This window comes from Pleurodeles waltl, chromosome 10, assembly GCF_031143425.1.
Source record: "Pleurodeles waltl isolate 20211129_DDA chromosome 10, aPleWal1.hap1.20221129, whole genome shotgun sequence".
NCBI lineage: Eukaryota > Metazoa > Chordata > Amphibia > Caudata > Salamandridae > Pleurodeles > Pleurodeles waltl.
In genome coordinates, this window is record NC_090449.1 from 742,444,824 (window position 1) to 742,471,242 (window position 26,419).

The 26,419-nt window shown below is 47.7% G+C and overlaps 1 protein-coding gene across 9 annotated transcripts in view; it reads right to left on the reverse strand.

Moving 5' to 3' along the window:
- Positions 1-26,419, reverse strand: part of WAC (WW domain containing adaptor with coiled-coil) — a 554,026-nt gene that overhangs the window by 330,196 nt on the left and 197,411 nt on the right. For 6 of the 9 annotated variants that reach the window (XM_069211302.1, XM_069211303.1, XM_069211299.1 and 3 more), the window contains exon 7: positions 24,976-25,287. The exons of the other annotated variants lie outside the window; for them this stretch is intronic. In XM_069211302.1, coding sequence (XP_069067403.1) covers positions 24,976-25,287 — 312 coding nt within the window. The remainder of the gene's footprint in view (positions 1-24,975; positions 25,288-26,419) is intronic. 9 annotated transcript variants of the gene reach the window in all.

The window sequence follows — 26,419 nt, forward strand, 5'->3', positions numbered from 1 at the left end:
CCGGTCTGCTTGCAGGTAAGTACCCGCGTCTTCGGAGGGCAGACCAGGGGGGTTTTGTAGGGCACCGGGGGGGACACAAGCCCACACAGAAATTTCACCCTCAGCAGCGCGGGGGCGGCCGGGTGCAGTGTAGAAACAAGCGTCGGGTTCGCAATGTTAGTCAATGAGAGATCAACGGATCTCTTCAGCGCTGCAGGCAGGCAAGGGGGGGCTTCCTCGGGGAAACCTCCACTTGGGCAAGGGAGAGGGACTCCTGGGGGTCACTTCTCCAGTGAAAGTCCGGTCCTTCAGGTCCTGGGGGCTGCGGGTGCAGGGTCTTTTCCAGGCGTCGGGACTTAGGTTTCAGAGAGTCGCGGTCAGGGGAAGCCTCGGGATTCCCTCTGCAGGCGGCGCTGTGGGGGCTCAGGGGGGACAGGTTTTGGTACTCACAGTTGGAGAGTAGTCCGGGGGTCCTCCCTGAGGTGTTGGTTCTCCACCAGCCGAGTCGGGGTCGCCGGGTGCAGTGTTGCAAGTCTCACGCTTCTTGCGGGGAGTTGCAGGGTTCTTTAAAGCTGCTTCGGGAAACAAAGTTGCAGTCTTTTTGGAGCAGGTCCGCTGTCCTCGGGAGTTTCTGGTCTTTTTCGAAGCAGGGCAGTCCTCAGAGGATTCAGAGGTCGCTGGTCCCTTGGAAGGCGTCGCTGGAGCAGAGTTCTTTGGAAGGCAGGAGACAGGCCGGTGAGTTTCTGGAGCCAAGGCAGTTGTCGTCTTCTGGTCTTCCTCTGCAGGGGTTTTCAGCTAGGCAGTCCTTCTTCTTGTAGTTTGCAGGAATCTAATTTTCTAGGGTTCAGGGTAGCCCTTAAATACTAAATTTAAGGGCGTGTTTAGGTCTGGGGGGTTAGTAGCCAATGGCTACTAGCCCTGAGGGTGGGTACACCCTCTTTGTGCCTCCTCCCAAGGGGAGGGGGACACAATCCTAACCCTATTGGGGGAATCCTCCATCTGCAAGATGGAGGATTTCTAAAAGTTAGAGTCACCTCAGCTCAGGACACCTTAGGGGCTGTCCTGACTGGCCAGTGACTCCTCCTTGTTGCTTTCTTTGTTCCCTCCAGCCTTGCCGCCAAAAGTGGGGGCCGTGGCCGGAGGGGGCGGGCAACTCCACTAAGCTGGAGTGCCCTGCTGGGCTGTGACAAAGGGGTGAGCCTTTGAGGCTCACCGCCAGGTGTCACAGCTCCTGCCTGGGGGAGGTGTTAGCATCTCCACCCAGTGCAGGCTTTGTTACTGGCCTCAGAGTGACAAAGGCACTCTCCCCATGGGGCCAGCAACATGTCTCTGGTGTGGCAGGCTGCTGGAACTAGTCAGCCTACACAGACAGTCGGTTAAGTTTCAGGGGGCACCTCTAAGGTGCCCTCTGGGGTGTATTTTGCAATAAAATGTACACTGGCATCAGTGTGCATTTATTGTGCTGAGAAGTTTGATACCAAACTTCCCAGTTTTCAGTGTAGCCATTATGGTGCTGTGGAGTTCGTGTTTGACAGACTCCCAGACCATATACTCTTATGGCTACCCTGCACTTACAATGTCTAAGGTTTTGTTTAGACACTGTAGGGGTACCATGCTCATGCACTGGTACCCTCACCTATGGTATAGTGCACCCTGCCTTAGGGCTGTAAGGCCTGCTAGAGGGGTGTCTTACCTATACTGCATAGGCAGTGAGAGGCAGGCATGGCACCCTGAGGGGAGTGCCATGTCGACTTACTCGTTTTGTCCTCACTAGCACACACAAGCTGGCAAGCAGTGTGTCATGCTGAGTGAGAGGTCTCCAGGGTGGCATAAGACATGCTGCAGCCCTTAGAGACCTTCCTTGGCATCAGGGACCTTGCTACTAGAAGTACCAGTTACAAGGGACTTATCTGGATGCCAGGGTCTGCCAATCGTGGATACAAAAGTACAGGTTAGGGAAAGAACACTGGTGCTGGGGCCTGGTTAGCAGGCCTCAGCACACTTTCAATTGTAAATATAGCATCAGCAAAGGCAAAAAGTCAGGGGGCAACCATGCTAAGGAGGCATTTCCTTACAGACACTTAGTGCAATTTTCACAGTTCCTGGGGGAGGTAAGTTATTGTTAATTTTCACAGGTAAGTAAGTCACTTACAGGTTTTAGTTTTTGGTCCAAGGTAGCCCACCGTTGGGGGTTCAGAGCAACCCCAAAGTTATCACACCAGCAGCTCAGGGCCGGTCAGGTGCAAAGGTCAAAGAGGTGCCCAAAACACATAGGCTATAATGGAGAGAAGGGGGTGCCCCGGTTCCAGTCTGCCAGCAGGTAAGTACCCGCGTCTTCGGAGGGCAGACCACGGGGGTTTTGTAGGGCACCGGGGGGGGGGGGGACACAAGTCCACACAGAAAGTACACCCTCAGCAGCGCGGGGGCGGCCGGGTGCAGTGTGCAAACAAGCGTCGGGTTTCCTTTAGTTTTCAATGGGAGACCAAGGGGTCTCTTCAGCGATGCAGGCAGGCAAGGGGGGGGGCTCCTCGGGGTAGCCACCACCTGGGCAAGGGAGAGGGCCTCCTGGGGGTCACTCCTGCACAGAAGTTCCGTTTCTTTAGGGGCTGCGGGTGCAGGGTCTTTTCCAGCCGTCGGGAAATGGAGTTCAGACAGTCGCGGTCAGGGGGAGCTTGGGGATTCCCTCTGCAGGCGTCGCTGTGGGGGCTCAGGGGGGACAACTTTGGTTACTCACAGTCGTTGAGTCGCCGGAGGGTCCTCCCTGAGTTGGTTGTTCTTCACCAGTCGAGTCGGGGTCGCCGGGTGCAGTGTTGCAAGTCTCACGCTTCTTGCGGGGAGTTGCAGGGGTCTTTAAATCTGCTCCTTGTAACAAAGTTGCAGTTCTCTTGGAGCAGTGCCGCTGTCCTCGGGAGTTTCTTGTATTTTTCGAAGCAGGGCAGTCCTCAGAGGTTTCAGAGGTCGCTGGTCCCTTGGAAAGCGTCGCTGGAGCAGGTTTCTTTGGAAGGCAGGAGACAGGCCGGTAAGTCTGGGGCCAAGGCAGTTGGTGTCTTCTGTTCTTCCTCTGCAGGGGTTTGTCAGCTCAGCAGTCCTTCTTCTTGTTAGTTGCAGGAATCTAAATTCTTAGGTTCAGGGGAGCCCTTAAATACTAAATTTAAGGGCGTGTTTAGGTCTGGGGGGTTAGTAGCCAATGGCTACTAGCCCTGAGGGTGGGTACACCCTTTTTGTGCCTCCTCCCAAGGGGAGGGGGTCACATTCCTATCCCTATTGGGGGAATCCTCCTTCTACAAGATGGAGGATTTCTAAAAGTCAGAGTCACCTCAGCTCAGGACACCTTAGGGGCTGTCCTGACTGGCCAGTGACGACTCCTTGTTTTTCTCATTATCTCTCCTGAACTTGCCGCCAAAAGTGGGGGCTGTGTCCAGGGGGCGGGCATCTCCACTAGCTGGAGTGCCCTGGGGCATTGTAACACGAAGCTTGAGCCTTTTAAGCTCACTGCTAGGTGTTACAGTTCCTGCAGGGGGGAGGTGTGAAGCACCTCCACCCAGAGCAGGCTTTGCTTCTGTCCTCAGAGAGCACAAAGGCTCTCACCGCATGAGGTCAGACACTCGTCTCTCAGCAGCAGGCTGGCACAGACCAGTCAGTCCTGCACTGAACAATTGGGTAAAATACAGGGGGTATCTCTAAGATGCCCTCTGTGTGCATTTTTTAATAAATCCAACACTGGCATCAGTGTGGGTTTATTATTCTGAGAAGTTTGATACTAAACTTCCCAGTATTCCGTGTAGCCATTATGGAGCTGTGGAGTTCGTTTTTGACAGACTCCCAGCCCATATACTCTTATGGCTACCCTGCACTTACAATGTCTAAGGTTTTGCTTAGTCACTGTAGGGGCATAGTGCTCATGCACATATGCCCTCACCTGTGGTATAGTGCACCCTGCCTTAGGGCTGTAAGGCCTACTAGAGGGGTGACTTACCTATGCCACAGGCAGTGGGAGGTTGGCATGGCACCCTGAGGGGAGTGCCATGTCGACTTAGTCATTTTCTCCCCACCAGCACACACAAGCTGGCAAGCAGTGTGTCTGTGCTGAGTGAGGGGTCCCTAGGGTGGCATAAGACATGCTGCAGCCCTTAGAGACCTTCCCTGGCATCAGGGCCCTTGGTACCAGGGGTACCAGTTACAAGGGACTTACCTAGGTGCCAGGGTTGTGCCAATTGTGGAAACAATGGTACATTTTAGGTGAAAGAAGACTGGTGCTGGGGCCCATGAGGATGCCATGCACACAAAATACTGCCTGTGGCATAGGTAAGTCACCCCTCTAGCAGGTCTTAAAGCCCTAAGGCAGGGTGCACTATACCACAGGTGAGGGCATAGCTGCATGAGCAATATGCCCCTTCAGTGTCTAAGTATTCTTAAACATTGTAAGTACAGTGTGGCCATATTAAGTATATGGTCTGGGAGTTTAGCAAAACAAACTCCACAGTTCCATAATGACTACACTGAATATTGGGAAGTTTGGTATCAAACTTCTCAGAATAAGAAACCCACACAGATGCCAGTGTCGGATTAAAAAAAATGCACACAGAGGGCATCTTAGAGATGCCCCTTGTATTTTACCCAATCCTTCCTTACAGGGCTGACTGGTCTGTGCCAGCCTGAACAGATGAGTTTCTGACCCCCTGGGGTGAGAGCCTTTGTGCACTCTGAGGCCAGAAACAAAGCCTGCACTGGGTGGAGGTGCTTCACACCTCCCCGCTGCAGGAACTTAACACCTAGCAGTGAGCCTCAAAGGCTCAGGCTTCGTGTTACAATTCCCCAGGGCACTCCAGCTACTGAAGATGCCTGCCCCCAGACACAGCCCCCACTTTTGGCAGCAGGTTCGGTGAGATAATGAGAAAAACAAGGAGTCACCCCCTCAGCCAGGTCCACCCCTAAGGTGATCAGAGCTGAAGTGACCCCCTCCTTGGAAAATCCTCCATCTTGTTTTAGAGGATTCCCCCTCAATAGGATTAGTGATGTGCCCCTTTCCCCACAGGGAGGAGGCACAAAGCGGGTGTAGCCACCCTCAAGGACAATAACCATTGGCTACTGCCCCCCAGACCTAAGCACACCCCTAAATTGAGTAATTAGGGGCAATCCTGAACCCAGGAAATCAGATTCTTGCAACCTGAAACAAGAAGGACTGCTGATCTGAAAGCCCCGCAGAGACAACAACTGACTTGGCCCCAACCCTGCCGGCCTGTCTCCAGACTCAAAGAACCTGCACAGCGATGCATCCTGCACCCAAAAGACCAAGAAATCCCAGTGGACAGCGGCTCTGCCCAAGAAACCATAAACAACCATCTTTAAAGGAACTTGCAAAAACAAAGCTCCAAAAAAGGAGGGGGTCCAGTACACTAGCTCTCTGTATAAAATGCCTAAATGAGGTAACTGAAGGGACTTAACCGGAGGACATTGGACCCTAGTCCTCCTAAAGTAACAAGTATAAAGTCTGATAGTGGAAAAGTCCCTCTAATAAAATATTATGAGAGTCAGACAAAAGTATTATTGTTTCCGGGTTAATCCTCAAAATGCCTTATTCATTGTGAGCAATTTGATTCCAACATTATTAATATAGAAGAATGAGTCCGAAACAAAACATCCGGCCAAACACACAAGGTGAATCCGTAGTGGTTGTATAAAGAGTCAGTCTAGTCTTCTTATTTCAGGTTTATTGTGAACAAAGTCAATCCAATATAAATGCCGTCAGTTGTGAGTCTATTTACAATAGCCTAGGAACATCGTCCTAACATCGTTGGTGAGTCTAAAGCAACGACACAAGACCGTCAGCCAACACGTGTTTCGCCCCCTTACGGCACGTAAGCCGGGGCTTTCTCAAGGCATTCAAATAAGTTGTGGTGATACGAGCACTTGGACATGATATAGAATCAGAATCTCTTGTGAAGAAAAAGGCGCATCTCGGGAGAACGCGTCCGTCTCCCAGAAACAGTCCTGTTTCTGGGAGACGGACGCGTTCTCCCGAGATGCGCCTTTTTCTTCACAAGAGATTCTGATTCTATATCATGTCCAAGTGCTCGTATCACCACAACTTATTTGAATGCCTTGAGAAAGCCCCGGCTTACGTGCCGTAAGGGGGCGAAACACGTGTTGGCTGACGGTCTTGTGTCGTTGCTTTAGACTCACCAACGATGTTAGGACGATGTTCCTAGGCTATTGTAAATAGACTCACAACTGACGGCATTTATATTGGATTGACGTTGTTCACAATAAACCTGAAATAAGAAGACTAGACTGACTCTTTATACAACCACTACGGATTCACCTTGTGTGTTTGGCCGGATGTTTTGTTTCGGACTCATTCTTCTATATTAATAATGTTGGAATCAAATTGCTCACAATGAATAAGGCATTTTGAGGATTAACCCGGAAACAATAATACTTTTGTCTGACTCTCATAACATCTTTAAAGGAACTCCAGCCTCACTCCGGAAGCAGAGTCCCCAACAATCTGCACCCGAAGCCCCCAGCTCGTGTCCAGAAGAACCAACAACGCAGAGAGGACCCCCAGGCTACTCCCACGATGTGGACACCCTGAGACGACCTCCCTGCACCCCACAGCGACACCTGCAGAGAGAATCCAAAGGCCCCCCCTGACCACAACTGCTCGGTAACAAACAACCCGACGCCTGGAAGAAGCACTGCACCCGCAGCCCCCAGGCCTGAGAGGAACCAACTACCGGAGCAGGAGTGACCAGCAGGCGGCCCTCATCCTTGCCCAGTCAGTGGCTGGCCTGTGAAGCCCCCCTGTGCCCTCCCTGCATCGCCAGAGTGATCCCCGGGTCTCTCCATTGATTCCTATCTGAATCTATCTGAATCCCGACACCTACTTCACACACTGCACCCGGCTGCCCCTGTGCTGCTGAGGGTGTGTTTTGTGTGCCTTTTTGGGGAGCCCCACCCCCCTCTCACCTCCAGTGCTCTACAAAAAAACCCTGGGCTGCTCCCTGAGGACGCAGGTACTTACCTGCTAGCAGACTAGAACCGGAGCACCCCTATTATCCATAGGCACCTATGCTATTTGGGCCCTACTTTGACCTCTGCACCTGATCAGCCCAGTGTTGCTGGTGCTGGGTGTTTGGGGTTGACTTGAACCCCCAATGGTTGGCTGCCTATGCCCAGACTGAACTTGTAAGTGCTTTACTTACCTGAAAAACTAACCAATACTTACCTCCCCCAGGAACTGGTGATTTTTGCACTGTCTACTTTTAAAATAGCTTATTGCCATTCTTGCCAATACTGTGTGCATTACTGTTTTAATTCAAAGTTCCATATTTACCTATGCCAAGTACCTTACAATTTATGTACTTACCTGAATTTTGAATCTTGCGATTCTAAAATAAAGAAAATAATATTTTTTTATATAAAAACGTATTGGCCTGGAGTTAAGTCTGAGTGTGTGTTCTCATTTATTGCCTGTGTGTGTACAACAAATGCTTAACAATACCCTCTGATAAGCCTACTGCTCGACCACACCACCACAAAAATAGAGCATTAGTATTATCACATTTTGCCACTATCAACCCCTAAGTGGAACACTTGGACTCTGTGCACACTATCTCGTAGTATATACAGAGCCAACTTCCTACAGAGTGAGCATCTGGAGGCGAAGTTTTGGCGTTTTTTGTTTTGTTTGGTACAGATCTATTTGAGGTGTTCTGCACTTGGTGAAGCACTGTTGAAGGACTTGTGGGTGGAGTTCCCACTCATGCGTTTGTTGATGTGTCCTGCTTAGCAGGTCTGCTAACTGGTTGCTTGTGCCATGGAGATATTGTGCCACTATGTGAAAATGGTGATGAATCGCCCCTTTCCACAGTGATTGTACTAACTGGGACAGTTGTTGAGAATGTATCCCCCTGTTTTGAAGACAGTACATGGCAGTCATATTGTCTATGTATCAACACTGTTTTGTGAAATTTTGGGGGAATGCTTTCATTGCCAAGACTAATGCTTGCAGCTTGAGGTAATTGGTATGAAGAGACTACTGAGTGTCGCCCCATATTCCCTGAACTGTTAGGTTGAGGAGATGAGCTCCCCACCCATTGTTTGAGACATCTGCTGTGAGAGTAATCTGAGGCACAGAGTCTACAATAGGCCACCCTTTTAAGAGGTTTGTGTTATTCCACCAATGTAGAGAGATAATGTTGGCAGTCCAACAACACTAGATCTTCCATTTGACCCTGTGCTTGAGACCACTGACGAGAGAGACTGTTGAAGAGGACACACATGAAGTCTGGCATTAACTACTATTGCAATACAAGATGTCATCATATCTAACAGCTTCATCACAGTTCTTACTGTTTGCGTGGTTCTGTTTTAATGTTGCAATTTACATTTGAAAAGCTTGGATCCTATTTTGGTTAGGAAATGCTATTCTTAAGTGTGTATTTAGGATAGCTCCTAGGTATGGTTGCCTTTGCAGAGATTGAAGGTGGGACTTGAGGAAGTTTATGTGAATCCTAGAGAATGTAGGAAGCGTATTGTAGATTTGATGATCTTTTTGACACTGATGGAATGAACGGACTTTGATGAGCCAATCATCCAGATAAGGGAAAACATGAATTTGTTTTCTTCTGAGATGTGCTGCTACTACTGCAAGGCATTTTGTGAATACCCTGGAAGCAGTTGTGACTTCGAAGTAAACAATTTGAATTGGTAATGTTTTCCTGCTACAACAAACTTTAGGCATTTTCTGTGTGCAGGATGAATGGCAATGTGAAAGTAAGCATATTTAGATCTAGAGCGGTCATGAAGGCTCCTATTTGTAAAAGAGGAATAACCTCCTGAAGAGTGACCATGTGAATATATTCTGATAGAATGTAGTGATTTAAGGGTCTGAGATCTATTATTTGTCTGAGAGACCCATCTTTTTGGTTAATTAGAAAATACAGGGAGTAAACTCCTGTCCCTTGGTATTGTAATGGTACTGGTTCCCTAGCCCCTTTTAGAAGAAGGGGATTTACTTCTTCTTTGAGAAGGGTTAAATGATCTTGTGAGTTTGTGTACAAGGAGTATATTTGGAGGAGTGGAAATGAGCTCCACACTAACCATTTTGGATAAATTGAAGTACCCATTGACCTGTGGTGATTTAAGTTAATTGGGGGTAAAAGAGTTTAAACTACATCACTCCTGTAGGAAGTTGGCTCTGTATGTACTATTTCAAAGTAAGAAATAGCAGGCACAGAGTCCAAGGGTTCCCCTTAGAGGTAAGATAGAGGCAAAAAGCTAATTCTAATGCTCTATTTTGTGGTAGTGTGGTCGAGCAGTAGGCTTATCAGAGGGTAGTGTTAAGCATTTGTTGTACACACACAGGAAATAAATGGGGAACACACACTCAAAGACAATTCCAGGCCAATAGGTTTTTATATAGAAAAATATATTTTCTTAGTTTATTTTAAGAACCACAGGTTCAAGATTTACAAACAATACTTTAAATAAAAGGTATTTCACTTAGGAACTTTGAATTAGCAAAATAGCATATACAGTTTTCACACAAATGGCAATAAGCTATTTTAAAACTGGACAGTGCAATTTTCAACAGTTCCTGGGGGAGGTAAGTATTTGTTAATTTTGCAGTTAAGTAAACCACCTACAGGGTTCAAAGTTGGGTCCAAGGTAGCCCACCGTTGGGGGTTCAGGGCAACCCCAAAGTTACCACACCAGCAGCCCAGGGCCGGTCAGGTGCAGAGGTCAAAGTGGTGCCCAAAACACATAGGCTTCAATGGAGAAGGGGGTGCCCTGGTTCCAGTCTGCCAGCAGGTAAGTACCCGCGTCTTCGGAGGGCAGACCAGGGGGGTTTTGTAGGGCACCGGGGGGGACACAAGTCAGCACAAAAAGGTACACCCTCAGCGGCACGGGGCAGCGTGCAAACAGGTGTCGGGTTTGCAATGTAATCCAATGGGAGACCTAGGGGTCTCTTCAGCGATGCAGGCAGGCAAGGGGGGGGGGGGGGGGGGGGTCCTCAGGGTAGCCACCACCTGGGCAAGGGAGAGGGCCACCTGGGGGTCGCTCCTGCACTGCAGGTCGGATCCTTCAGGTCCTGGGGGCTGCGGGTGCAGTGTTCTTACCAGGCGTCGGGTCTTTGAAGCAGGCTGGCGCGGTCAGGGGGAGCCTCTGGATTCCCTCTGCAGGCGTCGCTGTGGGGGATCAACTCTGGCTACTCACGGGCTTGTAGTCGCCGGGGAGTCCTCCCTGTAGTGTTTGTTCTCCACAAGTCGAGCCGGGGGCGTCGGGTGCAGAGTGCAAAGTCTCACGCTTCCGGCGGGAAACGTGTGTTCTTTCAAAGTTGCTTCTTTATTGCAAAGATACTTCTTTCTTGGAGCAGAGCCGCTGTCCTCAGGAGTTCTTGGTCCTTTTAGATGCAGGGTAGTCCTCTGAGGCTTCAGAGGTCGCTGGACCCTGTGGAAAGCATCACTGGAGCAGTTCTTTTGAAGTGGGGCGACAGGCCGGTAGAGCTGGGGCCAAAGCAGTTGGTGTCTCCGTCTTCTCTGCAGGTTTTTCAGCTCAGCAGTCCTTCTTCGTCTTAGGTTGCAGGAATCTATCTTGCTGGGTTCTGGGCACCCCTAAATACTCAATTTAGGGGTGTGTTTAGGTCTGGGGGGTTAGTAGCCAATGACTACTAGCCCTGAGGGTGGCTACACCCTCTTTGTGCCTCCTCCCTTAGGGGAGGGGGGCACATCCCTAATCCTATTGGGGGAATCTTCCATCTGCAAGATGGAGGATTTCTAAAAGTCAGAGTCACCTCAGGACACCTTAGGGGCTGTCCTGACTGGCCAGTGACGACTCCTTGTTTTCCTCATTATCTCCTCCGGCCTTGCCGCCAAAAGTGGGGCTGTGGCCGGAGGGGGCGGGCAACTCCACTAGCTGGGGTGCTGTAACAAAGGGGGAGAGCCTTTGAGGCTCACCGCCAGGTGTTACAGTGCCTGCAAGAGGGGGGGGGGGGGGGGGGTTGGGATGGGGGGAAGGAGACAGGCACCTCCACCCAGTACAGGCTTTGTTACTAGCCACAGAGTGACAAAGGCACTCTCCCCATGTGGCCAGCAACATGTCTGGTGTGTGGCAGGCTGCTAAAACTAGTCAGCCCACACTGGTAGTCGGGTATGCTTTCAGGGGGCATCTCTAAGATACCCTCTGGGGTGTATTTTACAATAAAATGTACACTGGCATCAGTGTGCATTTATTGTGCTGAGAAGTTTGATACCAAACTTCACAGTTTTCAGGGTAGCCATTATGGTGCTGTGGAGTTTGTGCATGACAGACTCCCCGACCGTATACTCTTATGGCTACCCTGCACTTACAATGTCCAAGGTTTTGCTTAGACACTGTAGGGGCATAGTGCTCATGCACTTCTGCCCTCACCTATGATATAGTGCACCCTGCCTTAGGGCTGTAAGGCCTACTAGAGGGGTGACTAATCTATGCCATAGGCAGTGTGAGGTTGGCATGGCACCCTGAGGGGAGTGCCATGTCGACAGTCATTTTATACCCACCAGCACACACAAGCTGGCAAGCAGTGTGTCTGTGCTGAGTGAGGGGTCCCCAGGGTGGCATAAGATATGCTGCAGCCCTTATAGACTTTCACTGGCATCAGGGCCCTTGGTACCAGTTACAAGGGACTTACCTGGATGCCAGGGTGTGTCAATTGTGGAAACAAAAGTACAGGTTATGGAAAGAACACTGGTGCTGGGGCCTGGTTAGCAGGCCTCAGCACACTTTCAAATCATAACTTGGCATCAGCAAAGGCGAAAAGTCAGGGGGTAGCCATGCCAAGGAGGCATTTCCTTACAACTGCTGTTAGGGGAAGGTTACAAGTTGCATTTTTTGAGTCCTTGTTTAGAGACTGGCGAGGAACCACTAGAGAAAAATGGTTTTCCTCTTCCTTTGTTATTGTTTTCTGTATATGACCCTCTGAAATAACCTCTGGTGAATTGCGAGGTGGGTTTAGTTTGATTTGTGGTTGGTTCTTGGAATGAGTACCTGAATCCTCTACGAAAGCCTGCACGATGAAAATTATTTCTAAGTCTGCTGGCATGCAAAGCTCCCATGGCTCTGGCAGTTTGATTGTCCTTGTTTAATTTTTCCAAGTGCTGTACCCACTTGTGGACCAAATAAATGCTCTGTATCGAAGGGCATATTTAGAACTGCCTGTTGCACTTCTTGTTTGAAGCCTGAACATCTAAGCCATGCATAACATCTTATGATGGCACTTGTATTAATACTACATGCTGCCCTATCAGCAGCATCAAGTGCACACCGAATGGAGTTGTTAGATATTGTTTGTTCCTCATTTACAATCTCTACTTCTAGTAGGTATTGTAAAAGTTCCTCCATAGCATCACAGTGAGCTCTGTCATACCTAGAGAGTAGAGCTTGAGCATTGGCAATTCGCCAATGATTAGTCTCTTCAGCTGCTACTCTTTTCCCTGCAACATCTGATTGTTTACTTTGTATCAGGTGAAGGTGTGCCTCCTGTTGATTGACTATTAGCTCTTTTCCTTGCTGTAGATGACAATAGTCTGCAGGAATTTGCATTTTTATATATAAAGGATCAGTGGGTGCAGCGTTATACTTTTTATAAACTCTAAGAGTGAAAATCCTTGCTCTAACATGCTCTTCAAATATTTCATCTGCATGTCTTATCATTCCTGGTAACACTGGAAGAAATTGGCTTTCTTTGTGTGTTACACCAAAAGTGTCAAATAAAGTCTTCCTCTATGGGGTCAGTGTACATATTTACATTGTTGTATGCTGCTGCCCTTGCTATCACTTGTTGATATGAAGAATCCTCAGGAGGTGAGGGTCTGGCTGTGTAGAGATCGGGATCATTGGGTGTAATGGGATCTGGATCATACTCTTATCAAGGGTCTTGCTCATCTAATATATCCCGTATATCTTGTGACACCCCAGGTGGTGAACTAGGTGGTGTGAATCCTAAATGTGTAGGAGATGGTGGAGTTTGTTGTGGAGAGGTACGTAAAGGTGGAGTTGTGGAAGTATGAGAAGAAGTATTTTCTTTAGCAGTCTTCTTCAGAGGTGCAGAGGAATTAAGACTTTCTTCAAAAGTTAATTTCCTCTTTAGAGGTGGCAGAGGTGATGCTATAATCTGCCCTGTTCCTTGCTGAATCTGAAGTCGGCGCTGTCTAGTGACCATAACTTCCAAAATAAGCTCCACCTGTGGTATAGGGGATGTTATACACTGTCCAGAGTCAGTTTGAGTCTTTTGAACTTTTTTCGGTTCCAAAGCTTTTTTCAGATGGAAAATTTTCGGTGCAGAAATTGTATCGGTTGTGGTTTCTTTTTCGGTGTCGAAGCCAAAATGGAGCTCTTGGAGGTCGATGCCGAAGACTTGTCTTTGGCTTTTTTTGGTGCCGAGCTGATGTGCTGGGCATCTGAATAACTCTTCGCTCCAACCCTGGCTGGGATGCAGTGGCCGACCGGTGACCTCTTGTTTTATCCGAAGGGAAAGGGGCTTTTTACTTACACAGTTTGTGCTTGCTGTTAAGGTTGACTCTCGATGTCAGACTGCAAACCACAGTCTGAATCTTGGAGAGATAAGACCCCCTCTTGCTCTACATCTTCTTGCACATGCTTTTCACCAAAGATGTATGGTGTATCTTCTGTCTGTCCAGATGCCATTTCCATCCGACGGGCCATTCGGTCTCTAAGAGAACTGCACGCTCACATGTCTTATCGTTGTGGTCCGGTGGAATACACAAATTACACAGCTGGTGTTGGACGGTGTGTGGAAATTTGGAATGGCATCGAGGGCAGAACCGAACTGGAGTATGTTCCACCAGAGCTGCATTGTTCAACAGCTCTGCACCACGTGTTCGAGGTAGGCCCAACTGGGCTTTTCTGCCCCGAAAGGTCTGAAAAATGTGATTCTGAGTGTAGAAAAAGGAACAGAGAGTTGAATATTAAAGAATACGCATTCAGAAACCATACCAACGACGATAGAAAGATGGAAAGAACCCCGTTATAGACTGCTTGGAGCCGAGAACTCGAAGCGAGAGTAACACACATCCGAATAAGTCGGCGGAGAAAAACAATCTAACAAAGGACTCAATGCCCATGCACATTATCACCGAGAGGAGGATTCACTTGATCCCGTGACTCGAAAACTTTCTTCGAACAAAAACAAGTTGTACTACTTCAAACAAACACTAGATGCCGAGCTTATCCACAGCATGTATATTCAAATCTACACATACCATTGAACACCATCTTCCTCCAACTTTAACAAGCATTTGCAATGCAACGGGTCTCGCGTTTGCTCATGTTAGAGCTGATAGCAATGTAAACTCCTAACCCGACTTTTCACCTATCGGCAAAAGTGTATTTATGTACGTAACCGAAATAGTGCAAATTAACTGTGTAAAGCGCTCGAATTCTGCCAAGCGAAATCGCGCCAGTAAAATAGAGAAAAAGTAGTCCACGAGCCGGACAGAAAACAGCGAGCCTCGCATGTTTTCTGTACTTGGTCGATGCGCTCGAGGAGGGCTAGCCACCGGAAAAGGGATGACGTGTGCATGCCTTGGACTAATGAAAGCAAGCGGATTTTAATAGGCAAGCCCACAAACCAATAAAACACACTGACGTGATGGTGACAGGGCTCCGAGCCCTTTTCTAATGACTAAAGCGTCTCGCTGCAATGAGCATGCAACGCAGGCTTGACCCTAAAAAGCCTTGGTGCTACATGCGCTAAAACGAAGGCCATAGGGCAGGAGATGAGCTCCTGTCCTATGAAAGGCACCAAGCACACCACCACTACTAACCCCAGTTCTACTCCTACTGCCCTTAAGAAACAGCAGTAGTGGTGGGGAGAACAACAACAACAGTAATTCAAACGTGTAGATGGGCTCACCTTAGGGACTGTAGTGGGATCGGGGCTACTTAGAGAGACCACTGAGGCTGTGTTGGTCTCTGATGGGGACATTGATTTTGCCACTGTAGATACCTGTCCCCTTAAAATGGGTAAGTACAGGCAGCATCCCCTAATCAATGGTGTTAAGGCCTAAGGGACACAGGTGCCAGTGTCACTATGGTGACTGAAAAAACTGGTGCCTCCTGAGCAAAACCTACTTTGTCACACGTACCAAGTGACTGATGCTCATAACATGCTCATAATAACGCTTTGCCACCACACGGCAGTAATTGATTTCAGCAGGGGGGTGGGTTACTGACCCTGAAAAGTTTGTAGTGTCCTCTGATCTACCTGTAGAGTGTCTGCTAGGTAATGACTTGGGAGACTTCAGCTTGGGCTGATGTGGACTTGGAGTCCCATGCAGCAATGCTGGGCATCTCTGGGCAAATCTTTGCCCTCACCAGAACACAGGCAAAGAAACAAAATTAACAAAGAACCCTGAAGCCTGGAACAATGGCCCAGGAGGCTCCCAGAACAAAGATCAGAAAGGATAATAAGATACCTCCTGCTCTAGCCTTCAGTGAGGATTCAACTCCTGAGGGAGAAGAATCCACTCCTTGGGTGGAACCTACACCAGAGGAGCTTCAAGCTGACACAGCTGAGCTCTTAGGTGCAGGGAGGCCCACGAGGGAGGAGCTCAGTAAGGAACAGTAAACCTGTTCCACACTGGTCACAGGGGGCACTCTGGTACTTATCTTTTGGGGTTCCTAGCTCCTCTAGCTCCCCCCTACAGGTTCTCCTTATCTGTGTGGGGGGCTGGGGGACCATCATCCTCATTCCATTTTTTGGTATATGGTTTAGGCTTCCCCTAAGGTCATTATAGTCTACTGTCATTGCACTGTTTTCTATTGCTTTCTATGCTTATTCCTGACAACTAAGGTGTATATAGCAGTGTTTACTCAGTTGCTACTAGAGTACTGCCTAAATAGTATTTATTATTTGTGTCACTAAAATAAAGTGCCTTTATGCTTTTTCAACACTGTGTGGTTCTTTCATGTGTGTACGTGCTGTGGGACTATAAGTGGTATTGCATGAACTCTGCATGTCTCCTAGATAATCCTTGGCTGCTCAGCCACAGCTACCTCTAAAGACCCTGGCTTCCTAGATACGGACTACAGCTCACTAATAGGAGATAACTGGACATGGTATAGGGGGGTAACACCATAGGTGCTCACCAGACACCAGGCCAGCTTCCTATAGGCACATTTGGAGTTTAAGAGCTCCTGCAGTAAGATGGAGCTATACACCTCAGTGATTCGTCCGGTTGTTGGTGGAAAGTGGAACGAGGAGAAAATTGATGGCAGGGCATGGCCCCTTTGAACAATCTGTAAAACCCATCTTTCAGACAGGATGGATTGCCAACTTGCAAGTAAGTTATGAATTCCTCCCCCCCCCCCCCCCCTTGCTGGATAAGTAATAAATAATTGAGGACAAGCTATAGTGGCTTGCTATGCATGCTATAAGGGTATAAGTTGGACAATTGATGACCCTGCTGTCGTCTTCGATGCCTGCAGGGGCCACATCCACAGCCTAAAATAACAGAGGTGTTTTGCTGCACCACTGGCTAACAAGGCTGCAGTCTATAGACCAGTCCAATGAAATAGCCTCTAAATATGCTAAATTACAGGGGAACTGTTTCACAGGAGTAAAAATCCCCAGGGGCAAGCTGTAGACCCAAGTTCATTAAACGTTTCTGCCTTTTCTGTACTACCACCACCCAACCTTGCCCCATCCACCACTCCTCCCCCCCACCCGCCCAACACGTTCACCAAGAGTCTAAAACCATCAAAAGGTATGTTTATCAGCAATACTTGTACATGGTACCAAAAGGTCTGCCAATGCAACCCATGGTATATAGGCCTGAACAAATTAAGTATATGATTGCATACTAACAGCTAAGCCCGAAGGTTCTCCAGGCGCGGCAGCAAGATCTCACCTGCAGAGTAGACAACAGCCTAGTAAACTCTCGGCACACTGGGACCAGTTGGGGTATAAGCTCAATGGTCAGTGGCTCCGAACTCGATGCTCTCATACCTTCTATTTAGAGCAAGAGTGGCGTGGGATAAGGAGGAGTTCTGCTTTACTTTCTTTGGACTTTGTTGGACTTCAACTTCGAATGACAGCAAGTGTAGGAAGTTGGCTCTGTATGTGCTATTTCAAAGTAAGGAATAGCATGCACAGAGTCCAAGGGTTCCCCTTAGAGGTAAAATAGTGGTAAAAAGAGATAATACTAATGCTCTATTTTGTGGTAGTGTGGTCGAGCAGTAGGCTTATCCAAGGAGTAGTGTTAAGCATTTGTTGTACATACACAGACAATAAATGAGGTACACACACTCAGAGACAAATCCAGCCAATAGGTTTTTATATAGAAAAATATCTTTTCTTAGTTTATTTTAAGAACCACAGGTTCAAATTCTACATGTAATATCTCATTCGAAAGGTATTGCAGGTAAGTACTTTAGGAACTTCAAATCATCAAAATTGCATGTATACTTTTCAAGTTATTCACAAATAGCTGTTTTAAAAGTGGACACAGTGCAATTTTCACAGTTCCTAGGGGAGGTAAGTATTTGTTAGGTTAACCAGGTAAGTAAGACACTTACAGGGCTCAGTTCTTGGTCCAAGGTAGCCCACCGTTGGGGGTTCAGAGCAACCCCAAAGTCACCACACCAGCAGCTCAGGGCCGGTCAGGTGCAGAGTTCAAAGTGGTGCCCAAAACACATAGGCTAGAATGGAGAGAAGGGGGTGCCCCGGTTCCGGTCTGCTTGCAGGTAAGTACCCGCGTCTTCGGAGGGCAGACCAGGGGGGTTTTGTAGGGCACCGGGGGGGACACAAGCCCACACAGAAATTTCACCCTCAGCAGCGCGGGGGCGGCCGGGTGCAGTGTAGAAACAAGCGTCGGGTTTGTAATGGAAGTCAATGGGAGATCTAGGGATCTCTTCAGCGCTGCAGGCAGGCAAGGGGGGGGTTCCTCGGGGAAACCTCCACTTGGTCAAGGGAGAGGGACTCCTGGGGGTCACTCCTCCAGTGAAAGTCCGGTCCTTCAGGTCCTGGGGGCTGCGGGTGCAGGGTCTCTCCCAGGTGTCGGGACTTAGGATTCAAAGAGTCGCGGTCAGGGGAAGCCTCGGGATTCCCTCTGCAGGCGGCGCTGTGGGGGCTCAGGGGGGACAGGTTTTTGTACTCACAGTCTTAGAGTAGTCCTGGGGTCCCTCCTGAGGTGTTGGATCGCCACCAGCCGAGTCGGGGTCGCCGGGTGCAGTGTTGCAAGTCTCACGCTTCTTGCGGGGAGCTTGCAGGGATCTTTAAAGCTGCTGGAAACAAAGTTGCAGCTTTTCTTGGAGCAGGTCCGCTGTCCTCGGGAGTTTCTTGTCTTTTCGAAGCAGGGGCAGTCCTCAGAGGATGTCGAGGTCGCTGGTGCCTTCGGAAGGCGTCGCTGGAGCAGGATCTTTGGAAGGCAGGAGACAGGCCGGTGAGTTTCTGGAGCCAAGGCAGTTGTCGTCTTCTGGTCTTCCGCTGCAGGGGTTTTCAGCTAGGCAGTCCTTCTTCTTGTAGTTGCAGGAATCTAATTTTCTAGGGTTCAGGGTAGCCCTTAAATACTAAATTTAAGGGCGTGTTTAGGTCTGGGGGGTTAGTAGCCAATGGCTACTAGCCCTGAGGGTGGGTACACCCTCTTTGTGCCTCCTCCCAAGGGGAGGGGGTCACAATCCTAACCCTATTGGGGGAATCCTCCATCTGCAAGATGGAGGATTTCTAAAAGTTAGAGTCACCTCAGCTCAGGACACCTTAGGGGCTGTCCTGACTGGCCAGTGACTCCTCCTTGTTGCTTTCTTTGTTCCCTCCAGCCTTGCCGCCAAAAGTGGGGGCCGTGGCCGGAGGGGGCGGGCAACTCCACTAAGCTGGAGTGCCCTGCTGGGCTGTGACAAAGGGGTGAGCCTTTGAGGCTCACCGCCAGGTGTCACAGCTCCTGCCTGGGGGAGGTGTTAGCATCTCCACCCAGTGCAGGCTTTGTTACTGGCCTCAGAGTGACAAAGGCACTCTCCCCATGGGGCCAGCAACATGTCTCTAGTGTGGCAGGCTGCTGGAACCAGTCAGCCTACACAGCTAGTTGGTTAAGTTTCAGGGGGCACCTCTAAGGTGCCCTCTGTGGTGTATTTTACAATAAAATGTACACTGGCATCAGTGTGCATTTATTGTGCTGAGAAGTTTGATACCAAACTTCCCAGTTTTCAGTGTAGCCATTATGGTGCTGTGGAGTTCGTGTTTGACAGACTCCCAGACCATATACTCTTATGGCTACCCTGCACTTACAATGTCTAAGGTTTTGTTTAGACACTGTAGGGGTACCATGCTCATGCACTGGTACCCTCACCTATGGTATAGTGCACCCTGCCTTAGGGCTGTAAGGCCTGCTAGAGGGGTGTCTTACCTATACTGCATAGGCAGTGAGAGGCTGACATGGCACCCTGAGGGGAGTGCCATGTCGACTTACTCGTTTTGTCCTCACTAGCACACACAAGCTGGCAAGCAGTGTGTCTGTGCTGAGTGAGAGGTCTCCAGGGTGGCATAAGACATGCTGCAGCCCTTAGAGACCTTCCTTGGCATCAGGGCCCTTGGTACTAGAAGTACCAGTTACAAGGGACTTATCTGGATGCCAGGGTCTGCCAATTGTGGATACAATGGTACATTTTAGGTGAAGGAACACTGGTGCTGGGGCCTGGTTAGCAGGGGCCCAGCACACTTCTCAGTCAAGTCAGCATCAGTATCAGGCAAAAAGTGGGGGGTAACTGCAACAGGGAGCCATTTCTTTACAGCAAGCAATTAGAGTGGTTGTGGAAGGGTCCTTGTAACCGATCCAGCGACTTCACACGTGAACAGGGCTTGTGTGAAGACTGACTTCTTAAGCTTGGTGATGTACAGCTTCACCTTCTGGTCTTGAATCGCCTTCTGGTACATTGATCACACTACTTCGAAGTTATGATAGGAACCAAGACAGCAAAGGTACACCATGAGAGGATATGGGATCAACATCTGCCTGTGGCAGTTTTAGCATGGCTTAAAGCCTATCATTTTCAGAGGGTGGCCTAGTTTCCTAGGACACTTTCTTGGTAGATAAAAACTGACTAAGTGGGGAGTGGAGCTCTGGATCCACAATGTAAAGTGCAGAAAAAAATACTGCAGATCCAGCATGGCGTTTGGGGGATATTCCAAAGGGGAGGAATCTGCAATTAGAAGTATACATTGGAAACAGATGAATGATCCAAGGAATTCTTCACTCAAAATGCTTATTAAAAAGATACATTTTGGCATCGATGAGAGTTCTTGAAACATCATTCTCATTAACAGAGGGTAAAAAGGTGTAAATAATAAGTATGGGCTAGTGTTGAAATAGTAAAAATGAACATGTTACTTACCTGTAATAACAGTTTTTCATCTTGCAGGCACTCAAAATAATCATGCTGTGCCTTATTCTGCTGTATATTGGTTGGATCTGAATCAAAGGTTTAGGCATCAAGCACGGCAGAGTGTCGTGTGTTATAATTTAATTTTGCCTGATTGGCATAACTGAGGAAAAATTTAACGAAGAGTGTAGGAAGCTGACCCTTTATGTGGTATGTGAATATCGTGTAAAGGGTCCAAGGATTCCCCAATGAGTGGACAGGGCTTCCTATGCAATCCAGCAGTGCTCTATTTAGGGGTAGTGTGGTCAAGCAGCCTTAGGCTTAACATACAGGAGTGCAAGATTTTTACAAATATACACAAGTCAATAAGTGAGACATGACTCGAGAAGGAGATCCACATCAATTTATAAAAATATATTGTATCTTTATATATGTTTAGGCAGCAGAGAAAAATCGTTCTGGTAAGTATGTTTTTAATAGGAATGATTTTCACTTTACTAAGTGGACAGTGCAATTTCTCAGTTCAGCAATGTTACCCTATGGGAAGAAAAACAAGCTCTGCTATCAGATACTGTATGACAACTTGAGACCAATTTGCAAGACTTAAGGTGAGTATCGGGCAAGGGTCATGACCACACCTACCGGTCACTCCGCTCAGCACTGGGGCGGCCAACTGCAGAGGTGTAGTATGGCGTTGGGTGTCCAATGTATTTAAATTGAGATCGGTCTCCCATAGAAAAAGAGGCCAGTTGAGGTCAACTAAGAGGTAGGTTACAAACGTCAGGTGTTTCAAGACATAGGTAGTCCTCTTCTACGTGGGACTGGGGTGACAGGTGCAGAGGTGTCCTTTAGTGTCAGCTTTGTGTGTCCGGGAGCAATCGCGGTTGAGGGGTTCTGTGGTCTAAGGATGCAGGAGTCGTCAGGGAGTCCAGGAAGGGTGAAATCACAGTGGACTCAAGCTCAGGAGACTTCATTGACACTAAGGGCACACTTCAACTTGGGCCGGAGTTGCCAGATGCAGTGATTGTTTTAGGTGTCTGGTTCCTCACACCACAGAGGCCACGAGAGAGGCGGCCTGTGTGCTGAGGCAGCAGGCGACATCAAGTAGTCCAGGAGGAGTGAAACCACGATGGAATCAGACTCTGGGGAGCTGGGGAACCTTGTTAGCACCAGTGGTCCACTTCACATCGGTTCGGAGATGGCAGGTGTAGTCGGGACTTCAGTTGTCAGCTTTGGTGGTTCCAGAGTCTTCAGAGTCCCTTCCTTGGAGGTTTTTGGAGAACAGATCCGTTGTTCACAGGAGGTCTTGAGTCTTTATTTAAGGCAGGCAGTCCTCCTGAGTTTCTGGAGTTACAGCTGCAGGACAAGTCTACTTTTGGTGCAGATTGTCACAGGATGCAGGCAGTAAGGGTTGGTACCAGGTCAATTGCTTCTTTTCTCCTCTTCTACTGTTGTGACTCTTCAGTGTCGTTGGTCTTCTTAAGATCATCAGGATCTGCTTCTCTGGTGCCAGGGGGCTCACCTAAGTACTGAATATAGGGCGGTAGAGGTCTGTGGGGTAGTAGCCACTGACCCGTTAGGTCACCACATCCCCTTTATGACCACTTCCTGTGGTAAGTGGGCATAACTCTGTCCCAGAATTCCTAGGTATGCCATCTCAAAGATGGCTACCTGTGAAAAATCATGTTGACCTTGCAGTAGCCCACAGTAGGGGTGGTGCTAGCCTGGAGGTGGCACGCCTACCTGACTAGCTAATTTTACTGTCTTTCCAGGTGCCAAATGGGCCCTGGAAGAGGGAGGGTTTCCTCTCATGTGAGGGGAGCCAGATTTGCATTTCAGAGGCAGAAGCTAATCAGCAGGTCATCCTGTGGGAGACTGTTACACCCCCTTCCAGACAGGTTTTTGTTCTGGGCCCCTATGGGTTCAGACTGGTGTCTCGAATGGCAGGCTAACAGAAAATGATCAGTGAGCACACCAGAGTGCCCTCTCGGTGCAACTATTGGTAAATCCAACACTGGCACCCGTGTGGGCTCATTAATACAATATATTTGATACCAAATACCCCTAACTTCTGTGAAGCTAAAATGTAAGCTGGGGAACTCGTATTGACCAGTGTCCAGAACGTGCATTTAAAATGTCTTCCCTAGTCACTAACTATGTCTGAGAATCAACAAAGACAGAGGCATATCTGTTTCTGCAGATATGTCCTCACATGTCATGTAATGCACCCTGACTTGGGGGTGGTATGGCCTGCTGGAGGGTTGACTGAGTATACTGCATGCAGTGTTAGGGGACGTCGCACAGGCTTTGTGCCATGTTATGTTTTCACTTTTGCCTTCACCAAGACAAGCAGCCTACAATGATACTTACAAAGAGTGCTAAAGATTTTGTCAATTGGGGAAACTGCAGTTTTGGGAAAGAGATCTGGCATTGGGGACCTGGTTAGCAGGAACTCATTGCACTTTCAGTCGAAATTACATCAGATACATGGCAAAAAGTGGGGGGTAGCCAGGTCAAAAAGAGGCACTTTCCTTCTAAGAGTATTAGAAATGTTAATCAAATCTATACACTATTCCCCTTCAGTAGGGGAGGCAAGTGGTTGTGTTAATCTGGAATTGCCTCAAGTTTCAATAATTTTAACAGGTATGCAACTTTCTATTTTTGCAGTGTGAACCTATCCAACATCCGATTAATTCTAAAGCAGAGAGAGCAGTAGAAAACAAGTAGCATAACTGCTTGCCCCAGTAATGCTTCTTTGTCTGCCTGTGGATTCACAATTTAGTCAATTTGAAATCCAGGCAAAAGAAACATTTCTATAAAAAGCAATGGCAGCTGCTTTGGGTTGGGATGTTGGAAGGCGTAGGTGGTGGTGGGTGGATCCACACCCATGCAACAGGAGGACTACAACAGGATCAAACCTGGCTCAAGCAGCCTAGTAGTGTGTAGGTAAAGGAAGAGTCTTAATGTGTTTGTGGATGCCTGAAATGTACTGTGGCCAGCTACATGGAGGAGTGACAACAATATCCCCTGGAGATGACTATGACCATCAGGGTAGCAGAGTCGATCCTGAATGGCTGCTTCCCCTCACTGGGACCAGGAACGCCACTACTGAGAAAATAGCTCTCAAACAAGGAAGAAAAATAAGTGTATCTGAATATAGAGGGACATTTCAGAAGTGGCACTACCCTGCCTGGGGGTTGCCTAGTTGTTGGGGTGTGAGTTTGTACAAGGGAGCAGAGCTATATCCCCAAGGTGCCAGCATAGGTATTCTGACCACAGGACCCTTACTATTAGGTACGGGGGGATCAAGTGATGCATAAGAAAATCTTGATTACCACTGTACTGCACTGCCCCTCTTGATGCATGGTATCTGCGGGCAACCACAACGTTTTGCTTCAGACTGGCCTGTCCGTATGAATGATCATTCACATCTAATGGTAGGAACAACAGACCAGTCAAACAAAATGGATAATTATGCACAACTGGCCAGAGGTGGACTCCGAACCTTGTCTGGAGGAAACCACCAAGGCATCTGAGTAGTCAGAAGGTGGCATATGTTGGTAGTGATTACAAAGCCTGAATCTTCCTAGTGATTACAAGAGCCAAATCTTCATAGTGATTATAAGATCCAGACCACCTTCCTGAGGATACCGAAGGGTATTCTCATGACAACACAATCCACCCTGTGACTTGCTAGAGGGAGCAGAGGGTAACAGAACTTAAATGTCAAGAGGAGACTATATTAAGCATGTGAAGCACAAGCAATGCTTTCTTCTGGGTAGAAAATATTCATAGAGCAGAGCCTGTGTTCCCCTCCACCACCTGCGGCACCAGGGAGCTTACATTTTTTTAACACTGAATTATATGCACTGAGTTGCTGCTGTTCAGGTAGAATAGAGGATGGGACTCAGATTTAAAAACCAGAACAATTTAACAACTCCTAGACTATATACAGCTGTCCCGAAGTAAAAGCCGATAAGCATGAAGACAGAATGATGTTACTTTATCTGCCGAACAGGGTGACAATGAGACACTGCTTATTTCAAAAAGTCTAGAACAGCCCTTGGACTAGATGAGGTCCCACATTTTACACAAATAAGCTTTAGCTTTCTACATAGTTTTGTAGCCCAGGTTCACAAGGCAACGCAATAGCAAAGACTGGCAGACTTGAGAAGCTGTGGAATGAGAAAATATACATATGAAAAGTAGGCGTATCTCAGGAAATGATCAGTGCTCACAAGTGGCTTCCTTTACAAACTTAAGGCAGAAAACTTTAGCATTGGTATCTCTAGAAGTGTAAAGGTGAATTTACTTTGAACTACTGGCTGAATTCTGCATGTTTTCCAATGCAGTGATCAGACTACTAAATTAAAGTGTATTTAAAGTATTTTAGGCATGTTAAGGTTAAGGTCTGCTATTGTAAATCGACATGCGATACCCTGATCTAAGAATCTATGAAAGAACAATTACTGCAATCACAAGCCCCTCACCGAGGTAATCATTTAAAAAGTACATAGTGGCAGCAGGTGGTGTGGTTTTCACTCAAGCAAAATCCATATTTATAATTAATACAGCTAAACATTTTCATAAACCAAGCAGTTAGCTTAAGATACATACCTTTCCTCTCTGTCTTCTGCACAGATATAGAGGACGCTGGAGCAGGAACTTTAGGTACAGAAGCAGCTCCGTTTGCATCAAATGATTTCTTTGGCTGATTATCAGATTGTACAGCAAAAGGATTAGGAGGAGCAGTGCTTGGGGTAGTAGCAGTTGTATGAACAACTGGCTTGACTGAGAGTTGTCCTGTTGCAATATTACTTGGAGTCTCTGCTCTTGGCAATCTGTAGTCTCTGTCATTGTGCCGACTTGTTTGAGATAATATATTTTGTGGGAGAATACCACTGGCTTCACTGGAATGCTTCTCCTCCACTGAAATTTACATTAACAGCATAAAAACCAATTAACCGACTAGTCATGCGTCAATTTGACACAGATCAACACCTCCTGCCAAAGAACTTTGCGGGGGGGGTTCAAGCAATCACAAACAGTCTTTTTTAATTTCAATGTCTTTATAGCAAATCTTTTATTCATATTATGTTTAATGCATGAGCTTGTTAAAGTAAAAAAATTGCATTACTTACCTGTAATGGGGATGAGAGGAAAGAAGGGAGTCTTCCAGCTGGTCAAAAACACACAAACAAACTCAGCACACAGCCAGCAACAATTCAATAATTAATTTCCAAAATGGATGGTAATTAGCCACTGACTAAATGATGAATATTGTAGAAAAAAAGCATTTGACTGTGCATCTTGCTATTTATTGTAGCAGCTCCCAACAGAAGTAAAGGAGAATGGTAAGTGCTTGTGCCAAACTGTCTGTTCCCGTGAATCTAATAGCAAATCCAGAATAGGAAAGCACATAAGTGTTCCATGAAAGTACATACGTATTACTGTTGCAGAGGAGTAGGTCTAGCATAAGCCACTGAGGTATTCTATACTGTACAGAAGGTACAACCAACATTTTTAGCACTTCCCAACTTTGCTGTGTCTAACGGGGGGTGGGGTGTTTGTAGGACTTCTATAATACATCTCAAAGTGTGAACAATGAATTCCATATCAGCCATGGCCTTGACTACTCACTTACACTCCTGTATGGACTTCCTACTCACCCACACCTACTCCCCCCACTTAACCTCTGCTGCTCATTTCATGCCGCAGGATAACTAAAAACTGATGTCAGCTACATCTGCCTAACTGAATAGTAAGTCAATCTCTGGTGGCTCTAAACACACCTGAAGATATGACAGCATCAGACTGGAGACAAAAAGTAAAAACCAAACATCCAGCCTCCTTAGGACCCAGGATCTAGACATCCTTCCTTAACACCATATCGATCAGGGCCACCTCTGGCAGTCTTCAATGTAGTTAAGAGGTTAAAGCACAGCTCCTTACAGGGCACTATACTGTAAGAGTGTAACCTGTGTCACACCCTGTATAACTACAACTTATTTGTCAGTTCTATAGCTAAAGGTTTTCCACACTTTCTTCAAAATATTCGGAG